We start from the raw sequence: 17,622 nt of genomic DNA on the forward strand, positions 1-17,622 counted from the left end.
CCATGGGTGTGGTTAGTAATTCTATTCAATTCATTTTATTACAAAAATGTATTATACATTTGCCTCAGAGGGCTTTACAGTCTGTACACATGCAACATCCTCTGTCCTGAAACCCTCACAGCGGCACAAGAAAAACTCCCCAAAAAAGGAACCTTAGGGAGAACGTCAGAGGAGGGATCCCTCTCCCGGGATGGACAGACTACAATGGATGTCATGTGTACAGAATGAACAATGTAAAATAAGTACAATACATTAAATTCCTATAACATAAATGATTTAAATAATCGCGAGTAGCAAGCCAGGTGTACGGCAGGACCGCTGCAGGGACAATCAGATAGAACCACTATGGCCAATCCACCGCTAAATATCACTTTATGAGTGGCTGTGTAGGAAGTAGAGCTTTGCCCTTGTAGCTATGGACTGTAATAGTGATGATAGGCCGGGCATGTTGGTCCAGGTGTGGCCCTCTCAGAATAAAAGGTATGGTTCTTGGTGGGCTTGGTTCTCCACCATCAATGGGAATTCATTATTTGAGCTTTTCTTTTCCCCATTGGAGGGAAGCTTTTGTTTCCACACAAATGGAGATCGCGAGAGTTTTCTGCGACACACAACCAACTGCATACATGAGCAACTTAATCATATCTGTTTTGATGAGAATGAAATGAAAGGTCGTGAATGTGTTCTAAAAATGTTAAGATGACAGCAGATTGGAAACGTGACAATAGCTTTAAATATCCAAACACGAAATACCCAATTGACAGCAGTGCTACAATTAATGTTAATTTTCCTTCAAACTACAGTATAGACAGTAAAACAACATTTTGATTTTGTGTTTTAGCAGGGAACCACATCTGGATTATCTTCTACTGATGCTCACAGAGAGTAACACATTTCTCACTGCGCCATATAGATTCATGCAGATAACCGCATGTACTCTACTTCCTGGGGAATATCAGGGTCAGCTGGTGTCAATAAAACAAACACAACAGATACATCAACAATTAGATGAGATGGTCCTGCTGACTGCATCACAACTCGTAGGTCATCAGTTGAAAACCTTCAGGAACCACATTAGTCTCTTGATAATAAAAATGACTGTAGCTCCAACTTGTCTGCGGTCTGATGCTGTCCAGAGATCCTTTAGTTAGTTTGAGTAAATCAGTCCCCAAAGTAGGTTACCTTGTGCCATATTGTTCTAAAAAAATCAATATGATGTTTTTACAATTTCCAGAGTCACACCGAGGGATCAGAGCGAGGACATCTTTGCATTATCTTTGTCTGTAGGTGTCCCTTCGTTGTTACCAAACAAACACGTCAACTCCATTGTCGACAGGAGTTCAGGGTAAATAAATCTGCATTGGTTCATGTTTGGAAAGAAGAAGAAGAAGTCGGGCATAAATCATCAGTTTGTTTTTGGTTGCAGGCTGGATGTGTGGTTCAGAAAGAGGTTAGAGGACATTTTAAGATGCAAAAATATATTGCCTGGCTTACTATTTGGCAGATGTCTGCATGTGTTGAGGTGGGATTTTACTGCTTTTGCTGGAAACTTGAGTATCACAGGACTTCCTCTGATTTAAAGGAATGCTTCAACATTTTCTGAAATACACTATACTTGAATATACTGCTCACATATCTGTACTCTAAATGTGTGGCTGACCAGCATAGCAGGAAGTTAGCTTAGCTTAGCATAAATAATGGGACCTAGGGAGAAAAGAAGACTTAGAACTTTGTCCAAATGTAACAAAGTCCATCTACCGGCACCTCTAAATCTCCGTAATTGACATGCTGTATTTGTGTAATATGTGCAAAAGCTGCCTTTTTATGGGGGTTTATGTTCCAGACTATTTCTAGGCCTTGACCGGTGTCTTACCTAGTTGCCAGGCAACTTCATGAAGTTATTGGTCCCGAAGTAGTCTGAACCATATAAAAAAGATTTTTTTTACAGTTTAACATTTTGTTATTTAGACAGATGAAATCTTTCCTAAGCTAAGCTAGCAGGCTACCGACAGTAGCTTCAATGTCCCTGTGCAACGGACAGTGTCTCCGGCTGAAGAGGAACAGGAAGAAGAGGGAGATGATACAGGAGCCACCGGGTTACTCCCCTTCACCTTCTTCTCCTCCTCTTCCTGCTCCTCCAATTACCCGTCCCCCCCTCATCCAATCATTCTGTTTTCACAGCGGTTTGCCCTCCAATCACTGTCTGTCCTCCAGGCAGTGACACTTACACATATCTGCAGTAATTAGACAATCATTTCCACATGTGGATCAAACTCCTTCAACCACCATCCCCCATCCGCCCACTGTCTCCTTTTCCCTCGCTCTGTTTTTCTTATTTCCCTGTCTCACACTCCACTACCCTCGGTGTGCCCCTTTTCACTCTCGCTCTCCCCCTCTTTCTCTTCTCTTTCTGATTGAATTACCATAAGTGCAGGTCTCAATATGCCAGCTTGTTTTGATTAGAACTGTCCTTGTTATAACCGGTGACTTTCCAAATGGCTGTAAGCACTTTTTGGTTTGTGTGTGTGGGAGGAGGGGAGGACAGGGGGTGCATGCAGTTTGGGTAAAACAAAAAAAAAGCCAGACAACATTATATGGCGAGAGATGAAAAGAGGAAGCTGGAGAACGAGATGGGGACAGAGTGGAAGGTAATGGAGAGGCGGTGCGGGGAAGTCGGAGGGTTCAGAAGGAGACGGTAATGGGGGTTGACAGAGTTGGGTTCACAACAGGTTCATGGTGACATCATGGTTGCATTTTGGGGAGCATTTATATAGGAAACTCTATTCACTGTTCATTGGATACACATGTACACCCCCCCAACTTTCTTTTTCTTTGCCGTCTTTTTCCTTCTGTCTTTCTCCACAGGGCCACACTCAACGATACAAACAACAGCAAATATTCAAATTGAGCAGTTTTGGGTCGGCGTGTGTGCTGTTACGCCTTTACTTTACCCGCACATTGTCCGCGCTTGAGTGCAAAGGCCTCCTTTTTTCTCAGGTTGTGTGTCGAACTTTACGACCCGAAACTGACAACTGCCACCACAAGTGCCCCTCCTCTCTCCCCGGTCCTCCTCCTCTCTCCTCCTTTCTTTCTTTTCTTTTTACCGCACGTCCAGCCAATGCTAACCACTGGTACAGTATGTCCTTTGTGTGCATGTTGTTGATCTGTTTGAGCGACAGAAAAGACATAACGGGTCCCTGGGAGTCTAAGCCTGCTCACCGCGTTCGTGTGGGTAACAGCAGGGAGTTGTGACGTGTCAAAGGTTCTTTGTGTCTTGTGCTTCCAGTGCCTTTGGTTTGTGGGCCTTTGCTGCCCTGATGATGACTGTAACCGTGTGTATCCTTGTATATTTGTGTATGCCCAGGCGAGAGAGCGAGCTCGTGCTGCGTGCCTGTCATCCTCTGCATGCCTCTCGGGGCGCCGTAGAGCTTCACATGACATCAATCTGAGAGCGGTGGGGTAGTGATCTCATTACCAACAGCCTGTTGCTGATTAAAACCTGCCGTCTGCACCCTCCTCCTTCACCCTTTCTTTTCTTCTCCCTCCGCTTGGCTCTCTTCTCCTTCCTTGTCCTTTGCTCACCCCCCTCCCCCCCGGGCCCCCACCCATTCCCTGCCTCCTCCACCACCAGCTCCATTCTGTGGTTTCTCCGCTGCTCGCTGCCAAAAAGGGCCCCAATTCTACCTCTGCAGAAAGTTATCTGCGCCCCTCTTTTTCCTCTTTCCTTCTAAAAGTTTTCCTACAAAAGTTTTCCCTACTTTTGTTTCTTTTTTTTGTGATACATCTTTAGCAAGTATTCACCAGAAGCCTCTAATATACGACCCGCAGACCCCCCAGCACTCCCTCCTCGTGCTTCTAATCTTCTTGCTGAGTCAACCTGCTCCGACGCTCACTGACACTAAACGAGAACAAAAGGCGGAGAGAATGAAAGCGTCTGTGAATGTGGCCGAGTGCGCGCACGTATCAACGTGCGTCCACATGTTGCGCTTATCACCGCCCCGTGGATTCACAGTTCAGAAATCTACAAATGCTTCTTTCACACCAGATGTTATACCCTCCCCTCCTCTTTGCGCATTTCACTGACACAGAAACACAAACGGGACTGACCTTTGACCTCCCTCGTCGACACCGTCGCTGAGGAGTGTTGCAGCAACACAGATGGTTGAAGCCTGTGATCGGAAACCTCCCACTTTTATAACCATAAAGCCGTTCAAAATCAAAAAAGGGTTAAAGCAGGAAATGTAGATATCGACAAAGTATTAATGAGGCTAAATTAAATATTGTGCTTATGTTTATATGCTCTTTAATTCTTTTAAAAGTTTGCATACAGCAGTGTACGTGCGCTGGGGAAGGAAACACCAGACAAATATCGTTGTCTCATATTTGTACGTTTAGTCCCCCACAAACTAAATCTGTTCCAGATATTTCTTTTATTGTTCTGTTGAAAACATACATGCAGCGAGCTGTTGCCTTCATTCATCCACCCTTCACTCTCCATGTGGCGTAGATCTGTTGTCTCCATGTGTGACAGGAACACACGAAGAAGTACATTGTGTCAAAAAACTATGAGAGTATGCCTTTAACACTTGTTGAGTTTTTTTTGGTATATAAAATATATTTTTCATTTGGGCAAAATATGATAGAAAAAGACTTAGCTTTCCTTTATACTTTAATGTATTGGGGTGCAAATATTCACGCCTATTTGGAGCAAACTTAATCTACAATAGTGTAAATATCCCGGTAAATTTAGGACAAACTGAATTTATAATTTACTGACCTGTACATATACATCCTTGTTTCATAAAATCTCCACTAAATATATGAATACTGTGAGGACACCAAAAACAAATGTTTGAAAATCTTATCATCAAACTCTGTTAAAAAAAGCTCTTGTTTCAGTAGCAGGCGTCCTTGCCATGAGGCCAGTCAGTCAGACAGCAGCAGACGGCTTTATCTCTGACATGAAGAGGCAGGTAGCTCGGCCCCCCAGGGGCCGACTGGCCAGGTTTGATCTCATCACGGATCAAATGTATTGCCATTAAATGCTTCCCCACCAGAAAACCGCTGGGTTGATTTGCTTAGGAAAATCCTGTAGGAGGAAAAGAGTCAACCTAAACTGATTTAAAGGTGCAGAAGCTGCTGGGAGAATGGCCCTTTGTATTTATTCAGGCTAGGAGAGATGGAAAACAGCTCATGGTAGTTTGCATTTTGGAGATTAAGTCATCACATATATAACGTATATACCAGGCTCTGAATGATTTTCAGAGAACAGACTGTTGGATTGGTTTTGTACATAATACTCTTTTTATTTATAGCTCAAATGTGTTTAATTTTAGCTGAAATGTATGCTAGGGTTAGTTAAGGTTAATTTGTACAGTTGTTTCCACAGATTGACTCACTGTTTATACTTTCATTATCATTATATTTGGACATTTTGGCACTTAACATTGAATTTCCAGTTCTTAAGTTATTGTTTCTATTGTCCCGAGTCAAAAGGACACTGATGCTGGAAGTGTTTCTTTCCCGTCAGGGATATGTAGTCACAATAAAGCACTGATCGGCCCTTGATTGGCCCCGGGCCCCCGGGCCCCCACACTGGCTGGCCGTGGGCCCAAACTGAAGGCATTGCAAACATGGGCTGATACTGATACCCCAAAGGTGTGTAGCCCTCTGCAGCATGTGTGCTTGTGTATGTCTGTGAGTTAATGACTGTTTCATCAGAGCCAGTGTGCGCGCGTGTGTGCATGCATGTGACACTCACACACTTGTGTGTGTGTGTATCTTTGGGTGGTGAGCCGAAGGGGAACAAATTTAGAAATGCATAACAAACACTCACATAGTTGAAGTTCAACAAAAGAACATTGACTGTCAGTCCAGTGCAGACAGAGTGGAGGTAAAGAGAGAGAAAGAGAGCTGTGAGACAAAGAGAGGGGAAGAGGGAGACCTGGGGAGAGAGAGGGGAGGGAGAGAGAGGGGGGTGGGCAGCAAGTTGAAACCTAAGCTTTCTGGACCCTGTTTTCCCTTCCTTCGGGCATTCTGTGGCTGGTAAAAAATGTGCTGTATATTTGAAGTGTTGGATCACGTGACAAAGGCAGGGTTTGTGAATCAAAGTACACAATGATTTCAGGAGGAGAGAGAGTGAGTGAGTGAGAGAGAGCCAGCGAGGGGGAGAGAGGGTGTGTGTTAGCGAGAGAGAGAGACGGGGAAAGGAGAGGGAGGCGGAATGCAACAGGCTGAGCTCTATCGTCGCAAACACAACTACTACGCTCGCTCTCAGCTAAACCCTCACGACCAGCACGCCGCCTCCACGACACACTTCTGGTAAGCTCGCTTTGCAATTCCATTTTCAAGTTCCAACTTCTGTTGGCAGTTTATGTGTGTGTGTGTGTGTGTGTGTGTGTGTGGAGAAGAAGAAGAAGACATGTCAGAGCACGAGTGAGATGTGTGTGTGTGTGTGTGTGTTTGTGTGTGTGTGTGTGTTTTTCAAAGCTTCTCTCTTTGTGTGTGTGTGTGTGTGTGTGTGTGTGTGTGTGTGTGTGTGTGTGTGTGTGTGTGTGTGTGCGTGCGTGTGTTTTTCTGGGACAGCATGAGTTGAGCGATTGAGTTTCTTGAGGACAACTTAAATTGAGAACAGAGAGTTTCCAGCGAGGGATAAAGAGAGGCAGATACAGCTGAGAAGGAAAGACTTGCCTCTATGTGTGAGGAGATGAAGGCTCGTGGAGATGTGTGTGTGTGTGTGTGCGCCCGCTCCTCTTTTGTTCTTAAGGACGCACGTCAGCTCATTACTAACCGATGTCGGGATTCCCCCAAAGACGGGAAGGAAGAAGAGAAGAGTTTTACACCGTTACAGGTGAGCTCCATGAGCGTCTCGGGCCATTTTCCCGTCTGCAGACAAAAGTGTCTGCTTCAGCCTGCGGCAGGCGGGCTGTCCACACTTGACGGATCACTCCATCAACAACACAAATGGCTGAGTAGGTCTGGTGTGTACCTGAGTAAGAACGCACGCAACCCTCCTCCAAACCCTCCCCCCCCCGCCCCAAGGGTTATGTAAACAAGTTCCCATCCACGCAATTACATAAGCGCGATGGAAACACTGAAATAGGCTACTCCGGATATCACAAGACCGTCTGCTGTGTGTGTGAATACACCAACTGTCCCCCCTTTTCACACGGTCTATTAATCACTTCAAGGAGCATCCTTTGTGCGATTCGGGCCATTGGCGGCTCGACGGTTGGTGTCAGGATGCTATTTATCCGCTGAGTGCTTGTCCCAGCTGATCCGGAGCCGCCCTAGTCACCACACTGCTGAGCACGCCACTCTGCGCCGCGCACTCCCCTGCGAGGCCCCGCTGCGAGCTGCTCTAGCAAAGTCCTGTCAAATCTATTCCAGATTTTTTTTTCCTTAATGCCCCCGGGGGGGAATTCTCATCAGCACGTCCACAGGCGGACAGGCTGATATGGGCAGGCCATAAACAGCCGGGTGTAAACAATACATCGTATATTAGAGGACATTCTGGGGAGCGGTGACAGAATAGCTAAATATAACCTCCTCCCTTCCGATTGATTTCGTTTGATCACTTGGAGTGCTGACTAGTGAACCCCATCTCTCTGATCACAGGACAGATGTTTTGCTTTTAAAATCGAACATTTAGGTTGGATGCATCTGCTTTTGGTTAAGTCTTGTTTTTTTCCTTCTGTTTCATCAGTTGGAGGGGAAATTCTGTTGAAAAAATGTGTGTGTGTGTGCATGCGTGTGTGTGTTTGAGTGTATTGGATGAAACTACTTTCAACTGCGTCTGCAATCTCATCTTTGTTGTCTACACTTCTGCAGTCTGACAGCCCCTCAGGCGGAGGAGGCCGTCTGGCCCCTATTTCTCCTTCTCTCTGTCTCACTGACTTCTTTCTTCTTTACATCCCCAATATAAAAAAAAAACCTCCATCTTTGCTGCTGCATGTCAGCTGAGTTTGATTATGTACAAGGTTGTTCTCATGCTGGCTACACATAACTGGAAACTTGGAACTCACAAAATGAGCATTTAGGAGCTGGCAGAATTACATTCGGGCCTCGTTGGCCGGGGTTTATAAAGTCCTTTTAAAGCCACTTCTAATCCTCCGCTGTGTGAAGGAACAGAAAGGTACCAGCTTTGAGTGTGTTATACATAGACGGGGGGGGCAGGCTTTGGCCACACTTTTCACTTTAATACTAAATGAAACGCTGCCCACCAAATGCCTCAATTAGGCCTGACCCTTGGCCCGGGCTACCGAGCCCGGAGCGACAGGGGCCGACCCCGGCTCCGACCTGGAGACCCGCGGGGTCGGCTCCACATAATGACAACATTGTGTGTTTTATGAAGCATTGCTATTATCAGCACCGTCCCCATTAGCACGGCCAACACAGAATTCACACTCGTGCTACTCCAGGTATGTCGGTTGACAGTTTAGATTTGTCCATGCACAAAAGGGTAAACAAGGTGGAGCCTTTCAGGTCGTGCTCAGTGGAGATGGTTTGATGGGTGCTGTAATTTAACCTACTTTAGTGCAGTGCGTTTGAGTGTCTTTTGATTGTGCATTTTAGATCAACCTGACTTGATAATAGTTATAGTAAAGTCTTTTTTTTACATGAATGGATTCATTGTTTGTTATATAATTCAGATTGAGCCAATCTGACATTTAAAAAATGTCGTTTTTTTTCTAACCAATCATCATTGAGGATTACGTTAAACGGCAAACATATACGTGCGCGTTTGGCCACTTAAAGTATTACGACGATGAATCAGCACAAACGTAGTCAATAACTTAGTAGTTTTAAATAGATTTTACTTAGAGAGCGTCATTCTAGATGCTGAGAGAGACAAAACAAAGTGAAATACAACGTGTACCGTATGAATACACAACACTTTCTTATTTATCCTCTTATTTTGAAAAATCTGGAATTTAATGGAAATTTTGGAATTTAACTTAAACATGGTTTTGATGACTCAAAAGGACTTTATTTAATGGTCAACTTTCAATCATAATCAACAGACAACTCTATTCTACTATTTTCTCAGGACAGTGGTTTATGTCCTTAAACATTTCTTTATGATGGAAAAGAAATAAGTCTACGTTTGGGTGGGATGTCAAAGGAAGTTAAAGGAATAATTCAGCATGTTTTCGAATATTGGCTTTCCTACTTGGAGTTAGATAAGACGATTGATACCACTCGCATGTTTGTACTCTGAATACAAAGATTAGGTTAAAATAAAAAAAAACAATGACTATAAATAGGAAGTCCAACCAAACATTGGTTTGTGGACTTGCTTTGGAAACCTATATTTTGGTGTTACTGTTGTCCCCATGTTATCATTATGATTATTTAAATGCGCCATGCATAATTTGTTTCATCTAACTGTGGGTAAACTGTTGCCTTTGGGTCGAGACATCACTAGGACCAAATGTCAACTTTGTCCCGTTCAAACTTCAAACATAGTTTTATTTTCTAGCCTCTAAACCAAGCAAGGAATATGCTGTTTACTGGAAATTCATTTCACAAAATGAACGTCTGGCAAACATTTTGAAAGACGTTTCTGAATAAAACACTTGGAAAATCTGACGTCAAATGTTGTTTTGACGCTTCAAGTGTACATCTGTGTGTGTTTTCTTGACTAAGCTAACAACATAATGGCTTAAATAAAATGGGAATAAGTGTTAGCCACAGCCAGAAACATTTTGCGGTAATAATATGGCTGTCAGACGCTGACGGTTTATGGCACAGCAATATTTGTACTCGTCAAAAGACATTTTTACATGTCGGTTTGAGATAAAATATAGTACTGTCATTCTAATTGGGTTTTTTCCCCTCTGCAATGGTTTCTGTGTGTCAGTATGTGCATTTTCTGCTCGCTGTCCTCTGCACAGATTGCTGGATGCCTTCTCTCAGAATACGCCACATTCGATTGTGGTTTTATGGTTTGCAGCTAATTGTCCTTGCTGAAGTCAGGCTTTTCCCGGCATTTGGCTGTTTCTTGGGTAGTTTTTACCCTTCATATGCACTCAGACTAGTTTATTCAGTGGCTCGATGTCATACACAGAAACTCTGTGGTTTTCAGACACAGACTTTGTATTTTTCCATCCCTGTGATTTCCTTCTTAATATCACGCTCGAATGTCTCCACAGATACATCTGCAAGCTGAACAAAACCTAATCTTTTCGCAGTTCATGTTCAGAAAATAACAACAATAGAAAAGCCAACAGCTTCAAAAAGAGAGTAAAAAACGAAAACCTTTAGTGCCAGTTTGTGGCCGCCTATTTTCCAACTGACTCACACCACTCTGGCTTGAACAAACATAGTGGAAGTTTGCAACACAAGATTATTCACCAAATACAACACTAAATGCTGTTTGTTGCCATGTGGCTGAGGGACAGCTTCCTCCTGCTCATAATAGGACTTCATTGCTCTCCTCACTTCACCTTCTAAACTTCACTTCACCCTTATTTACTTATTAAATACTTACTTACTATTTATATTTACTTATTTAGTACCGCTCTATATTCACCACATATCTGCTTACATTCGGTATACGGTCATGTGTAAACATGTCTACACAAGTTTAAACTACTATTTTAATATTGTGTTTGCTTATATTTTAGTCCTATATTACAAATTGCACTATTTTATTCAATATATTTAGATTTAGTTTTGACATGTTTTTATTTTTATTTTTTATAGCTGCACAATGAACATTGCCACAGGTGATTTTCAATGCCAGCAACTGTTTCCTTTTTTAATTGTTGTGCACGTTAAAAGAACAAAGGACATAAAGTTACTATTTAGCTCACTTGTCCCGTTCTCAGTCAGTGTGTTTATTGTCAGACAAACCAGTGTTGACACACTCACCGCAATGAACTTTTAATTATAGGAAGGAAAAACATCATCAACATAATCCATTGGATGTGCAATGACGTCAAGTCAGTGTGCTGCATTCATCACACTGACTTACTAAAGTTTTTTACTGATAATCTATCCAGGTAGCTCAATGTTTATTGACTCCCAGATTCAGTTCAGAATACAGTTCATAACATTTCCCGACGGACTTGGGCGTAGATTACCACTAGCGGAGACAGAAGCGTCTCCTCAAACCCCTGCTGACCGAGCGCTGATAGACACTGACGGATGAAACCACTTCTCCAAACCATCCAGACCCGAGTCAAGCCCATCTCATCCACACTAGCAGAGTACGCTTTCAAATGCCAGAAATGAGGGGAGAAAGAAACACGTCTATGTGGTGGGATTATAGGAGACAAAAAGAAGGCCAGGCTGACAGACAGACTCTAAGAAGAGGGGCTGTTTGAAATAGCAAAGGAATTTGTCAAAAAGCCCGCTGTAATGATGGCCAACGTGCAATACATGGTACACGAGTAACGCAGCTGTTTATCTGCTGCCACTGAGAAGCCCGTCCAAACAGTGAGAACAGGACAGGAAACCAGGGGCTATTAGCCCTTTCAGGTGGATACTGTTACATGCTCCATAAAAGAACTGGTTTATATCCAGGGCCTCGACGAAGCAAACTCGTAGGTTTTAAAACTTGACTCTGCGCTGCTGGGAATTATATAGTTTCTTGCTTTTTCATGCCACCTAGTAAAAATGTTACTAATGTCTAAGAGTGCACTGTCATGTTCACGTGATGCAGTGATCTTGGCATTGATGATCTGGAGCCTGTTGTAAACTTGTGGACTTGGTTTTAACCTGCGTGCCCTGATCAAGCTCCATTTTGCTGCTTTAACTCGTGCTGCTCTTCATTCAATAAGCGACACTCATTTCTCTGCTCTATAAAGCGGACTCATTATACGATATTACTGAAGATTAACTGTAATTCTCTAGTCCTCTGTAACCATTCTAAATGCTGCACCATATTATCCCATTGAAATGTGACCACAGTTCTCAGCGCACCAAAGATTGATTGGTGTGCGACCTAAACGAAGCTGTTGAGAAGTCAACTTTCTGCCGCTTTACTGAAAGTAAAAAAATATTTAAAACAAAATACAGGTGTGTTGATTTGAAATGACTTCACGTGATAAAGAGAGGAAAGAGTGTCAACGGGTAGCATTTATGAGTCATACACAAATCACCGTGATGTTGTGCTTATCAGAGGGGAACAGAATGAAGACCTGGCCATATGTGGTGGTTTCCTGACTAAAATAAAACTTTTCAAAAAGTTTTTATGTATTGCAGATAATGGTGGTATATGTGAATGCAAGCAGTGCCATCTTTCCAACATATTTCTTATTCTGCATAACTTCATCCTAGTTCTAAAGTCATACATCTTCTGCATGTGTATGAAGACAATGGTTGCTGTGGTTGGCTGCAATACAAGGGGAACAAGCTTAAATCTTACCTCAAGCCTCCAAATAGGTCGGGCTGGCTCTGTTTTTATGAGAACAATCAGGCAACTTTGTTGCACGCAGAAGCAGGAGGTGGCAGCCACAAATAGTAAGTCTGTGGCTGTCGCATGCAGGGGCGGCAGGTCGGCTGTTTACTTTGATAATTTAAACATGTCAAAGTGAGCAAAAATAAATGAAATCATTCAGCTGATATGTTTAGTGAGTTGTTTTCAAATGCAAATGAAAACTAGCTCAGTGTGGACCAACTTAGTAATGACTTCCTGTGTGTGTGTTCTGTGTGTTGAATCATAACTATAACCTCAACCAACCTTTTGCAACCCTGATTTGGGTTGGAAAAACCATAAAACTTAGTCACAAATACAGTCGTGGGTAACCACATCCAGATGATTCTGTCATAAAGCGCTTTAAAAATATTTTTTTTTGTCGTTTCAACTGTGAAAATCTGAAAGATGTTTACCACTGCTGCAGCAACGCACCGCACACAATGAGGTAGCTCCTGGAAGCGTAGTTTGATAGAAGTGGAAAGTCCCAACATTTTTACACTGAAGCTGTTTTTAATCCGCATAGTCTAGGAAAGGGAGCATCTGTGTGTGAGTGCCCGCGCGCGTGTGTGTGTGTGTGTGTGCGCGCGCGCGTGTGCGTGTGTGTGTGTGAATGCCTCTTGGTGTGTCACCAGGACCAGGTGACCCAGTCTGACCTGACCCAGCTAGGTCTCATAAAAGCAGCATTGAGGCCTGAAGGCCCAGAGACACAGCGCTGGGTTTGTTGCCCTGCTCAAGGTGTATTCCCCCGGAGGGAGAGTGAGGGGGCGCGGGGGGGGGTGTTACTCATTAGAGAGTCCATTCCTTGGTCCGGGCACACGCTATTCCATAGTTTATTAGTGGAAATAAAACCGTTTCGCTATTTTTATGTTTGTAATTTTGCAACTGCCGTGCCGCTTTACCACAGTCCGTCCTCTCTCATTAATCCAGTTACCAGTATGGCTCTAATTAAAAGGACTCTGTTCAGTTCACATGGCCTGCCAGATGCTTGAAACCCTGCCTTTCTTTTCCTCTATCATTTTCCATACTTTTTTTTTTCCGATCCTTTTGTACATCTGGCTTTTATACTGATGATTTCAGTCTTTGAATTTAAATTGGTTAAAGAGTACAGTTTTTTTAGTTGAAATACTCAAAAGCTGCGTCTGTGGCGGGGTCCTCATCCCGTACTTACACCTTTGTTTTCTCCACGGTGCTTTGACATGTGTGTGAACGCACACTGATTACCTGCCTCTCAATGTGAATAAAAGTCACAGAACATCTGTGTACGTTTGCTTCTGCCGCCTACTTGCCCGTGTTTGTATGTTTCTGTGTTCTGCTTTCAGGGAGGCATGTGCACGGATTATGTTTTACAAAATGTCACACCGCGTATGTAATGGCTTTTTATAACCACCATATACTTTGTCCAACCTGCGTTTGACATTTTCTGATCTTCAAACACAAACGTTCCTTGTGAATATAGTCGCAGGGATTCTCCCTTGCAGCAAAGAAAAACTACAGCAGAGCCAAGAAGTTACAGAAAAATGTAAAAATGGGAAATATGGCTTTAAAAACAACACTCACTGCGCTGACTTTGTGCGTGAATGTGTAATATGCTACAACAACAAAGGTAATGTAGAGGAATATTTTATTTAATAGTAGCAGCACAGACGATTCTCCATTATTTTGTCCACCCCACTAACATCAGTGAGGGTTTACTAAATATGAAAAAACGCCACTCAATGCGATGCATTAAAAATCAGAGCACAACGAACTGAATCAACGCCTCTTTAAAACGTTTTTTATCCCAAGCTGAACATTGTATTCTTCATTAAAGGTTGAATCCATTGTGCTGCTGTTATCAGCCGTCATTGATTCATAACAATCCAACACACTGCCTTTGGATCAGGAACGCCAAAGTCTTAAGCACACTTTTATGGTTAGAGCTTTTTAAGCGAGAGCATGTTTTCAGCAGAGGCATTTGTGAATTCATAACTCGTCCCCCTCTGTGTGTCTCACCCACCCGGGGTGTTTGATTCCCCGAGCCGGCGCAGGCCCAAAACAACAAGACATTCTTTTGCCGAGCCGTATTTACCACACGGCTCCGCCACAGAGATTTAAGCTCCGCCCGCTCATGAAATTGCTGAAGGGGATGAGCGAGCCATGGATGCGAGCGCAGCCTTCTTCAAACCTTCTGACGGGGTCACGGAGTCACTGTGCAAGTCCTCGGAGGCAGCACAGGTGAGACGCCGTGACCATCGCGAACAGAGCAGGCTGTTTCTGGAAGGAGGAGGTCATGTGTGTCTCTTGTGGCAAAGGGTTAATTGTACCCATGTTGTGGCTGGCTAGAGGCAGGCTGGCAGAGGGAACAGAGAGACCCTTTATAATAAAGTTCTGCTGATTGATATCATATGGCGTTGCCTGAAATCAATGCACTACTTTGATGACGAACAGAAGCACAAGAGAAATGTTGCTGTGTCTTCAGCCCTCTTTTTGCTCTTTGTCTTCCATGATTTTATTCCTCATCTGGATTTGGGTTTTTCGCTATAATTTAGGGGTTGTTTTCTGTTTTTTTGTTTTGTTTGAATTGTTGAGTTGATTTGATATTTGGTGAGTTGCTGGGCCACTATTTACTCCGACCTTCTCTTCCCTCCTTTTCTACAGAGTCCGGACCGGGTCAGGCCCATATCGTTCCTGGTCTAATTTCCTGTTTCAGCAGCATCCCCCTCGCCTCTCGCCTCTCCTGACGCCAGAGCAGCCCACCCGCCGGGAGGGGCTGAATGGCAGCAGCGCGTTTCACACTCAACGCAGGCCCGTAACGGAGACGACGCAGGGAGACACAAACAACAATCGGAGAAAAGTCCCAACCGCCAGCAGCACTTATCACCATGGCAACCAACAGGGAGCACCATGTGCGTCACATGACTGGCTTCCCCCGAGCTATGTACCCGTTCACCTTTAACTCCATGCGTAGCCACTCCCCCTTCGACCTGCTGGCCAGTAGCCACCTATTCGGCCGGTTCGGGACGGACCTTCCCAAAGAGATGGCTGCATTGTGTAAGTGATCAAATGTGCATGTAATAATCGTTTACGACCATGGAGATGTGTTAGGCGTCACCGGAACCGAGCGTATTGCTTTCAAAGACGTGCCTTCACCCCAACGATTTTCAAAGAAAAGATATCTTAAGAAGTTCCTTTGCAAAAGACCTGACCTAAATGATTGCTGACGGAAATCACGCTGTTCAGGGGTTGAATCAGAAGGCAAGAAATCCTGATCCCAGAGAATAAAATATGACAAGAAAGTGTGCTTGATGTCTGTGTAAAGAAGTTGGAACTCTCCGCAACGTCAGTCTTCGAGGTAAATTTGAGGCTATAACCAGGCTTTAAATCATGCAGAGAGAAGAGAATAAATTAGAAAAGAAAAGTAGAATTCCCTCCCAGTGGAAAAGCAGGCGGATGGCAGAGAGGGCAGGCTGCACAGCATGGTCCCCGTGTGTAATGTGAGGCTTTCCATCAAATCTAAATCTTTCAATCATCATTAGAGCTGAGAACCATGAACATCTTCAGAAGAAGGATGGAGCTTTTGGCAGATGAGATGTTCTTATTTCAGCCTCCAGAAGCAGTGAGGTTGGAAGGAGACCGTTTGAGTCACAGGGGGCACTGTTGCACTTCACAGAAACTCAGCAAGGCCTCGGAGAGACATTTGAGCTCTTAGTAGCTCTCGTAGTATAATGCGCTCCAAAACCAACCTCTGTCCCGATAAGTTCCCTTGTTCCTCTCGTCTTTATTGTCATCAGACTTGATTGAGTCAGCATTAGAATTTGATGCACTGCACACTGTTATTCCCCTGTAATGCTTGTGTGACTTCCAGTTGCAGGAATACCTGCTGTCAATCAGTCTGTTCAGTGTTTATCTGGAGACTCACACCTTCAACATGTTGCCCCTGGGACTTCTTACATGTAAATAGACAAAGTCGAAGAAGTTGACATATTTATCCATCAGCTAGATTTTAGGAAAACGTTTTGTAAACTGATGTGCCGATTGGACAACAAGAGTTTTTAGTACGAATGTTTTTGAATGATACAATTATTCTATTAAGTGAAGCTGGGATAAATGACGTATCTCTCATTAGTGAAGAGTGGACTAAACTGTACAAGATTCCTGTAGATGCTTAAGTGGGATTTGCCAATAAATTCAAACCAGGTCCTAATCAGTGCGATTACAAGACTTGACTATGAAAATCAGAACATCCCGGGATGTAAAATAAGCGGATAACCACGTCAAAAGCTCCCTGCTTTGTATTCAATCATACAGTAACTGATCTCCTCGTACCCTGATAGTAGTGGGAAAAGAGAATTAGTACAACACTACACAAACAACTATTTGGGGTTAAAGCTCTCTCCCTTGTGCTTCCTGGAGTTAGTATAAATACATGATACCATCTTTGGACAGGAAAATATTTTTTTAAATATCATTTTGTCTTATTATGCATTATTATTCTGTTCATATCAACATTGTAGTTTTGGATATGAAAAAGATTTGCTGCTGTGATCCATAAGAACAGAAGTGTATTTTTCCACAATGAACACAATGTCCTTTCGTAATTTCTGTACTAGTCACATCTTGTTCTTCGTAATGTTTTGAGTGTGTGTGTGTGTGTGTGTGTGTGTGTGTGTGTGTGTGTGTGTGTGTGTGTGTGTGTGATATTAGTAACTTGAACCTAAAGGCACAGACCAAGGATTGTGTGTTTTTCTTTTTGTCTTTCATCACAGGCACTCTGTTTAAGCACACACACACACACACATAATTGTCCGTGCGTCCAAAGACACGCAGACACACACACACACACACACACACACACACACATTTCCACTCCGTAGGCTGCACATTCCAACACCCATGAATATCACAAACCAGCAGTCTTGCACTTCTTGCCTCACATTTGTGCCTATATTTGTGCGCTGGCTGATGACCGCAGCAAGACTTTGTGCAAATATCTGCGGCCGATCCGGCGGAGCTGCTTGTGGAAAAGGAGCCAGAGACAGCGAGAGAGAGAGAGGCCATTGTTCGGCTCTGTGTGTTTGTGTCAGACACAACGACAGGATGAATTGCCAAAAGAACCGGATTGTGAACAGTTGTAACGCGGCTCGCCGTGTGCGAGAAAGCCGGAGATTTGCAGCCTAGTTGACTAAAATAAACTAAAGTTAGTGTTTTCTTCAAAGTGAAAG

The 17,622-nt window shown here is 43.6% G+C and overlaps 1 protein-coding gene across 2 annotated transcripts in view; it reads left to right on the forward strand.

The window, feature by feature from the left end:
* LOC120835317 (retinoic acid receptor gamma-B) overlaps nt 1-17,622 on the forward strand; it is a 36,251-nt gene that overhangs the window by 3,030 nt on the left and 15,599 nt on the right. The window contains exons 1-2 of one of the 2 annotated variants that reach the window (XM_040204169.2): nt 6,009-6,318; nt 15,059-15,451. In XM_040204169.2, the coding sequence (XP_040060103.2) occupies nt 15,283-15,451 (169 nt within the window). In that variant the 5' untranslated portion in view covers nt 6,009-6,318; nt 15,059-15,282. Of the gene's footprint in view, nt 1-6,008; nt 6,319-15,058; nt 15,452-17,622 lie in introns of those variants that run through there. The other variant, XM_040204170.2, reaches the window with a different exon arrangement.

The sequence above is a fragment of the Gasterosteus aculeatus genome, chromosome 17 (assembly GCF_964276395.1).
Source record: "Gasterosteus aculeatus chromosome 17, fGasAcu3.hap1.1, whole genome shotgun sequence".
NCBI classification, from domain to species: Eukaryota; Metazoa; Chordata; class Actinopteri; order Perciformes; family Gasterosteidae; genus Gasterosteus; species Gasterosteus aculeatus.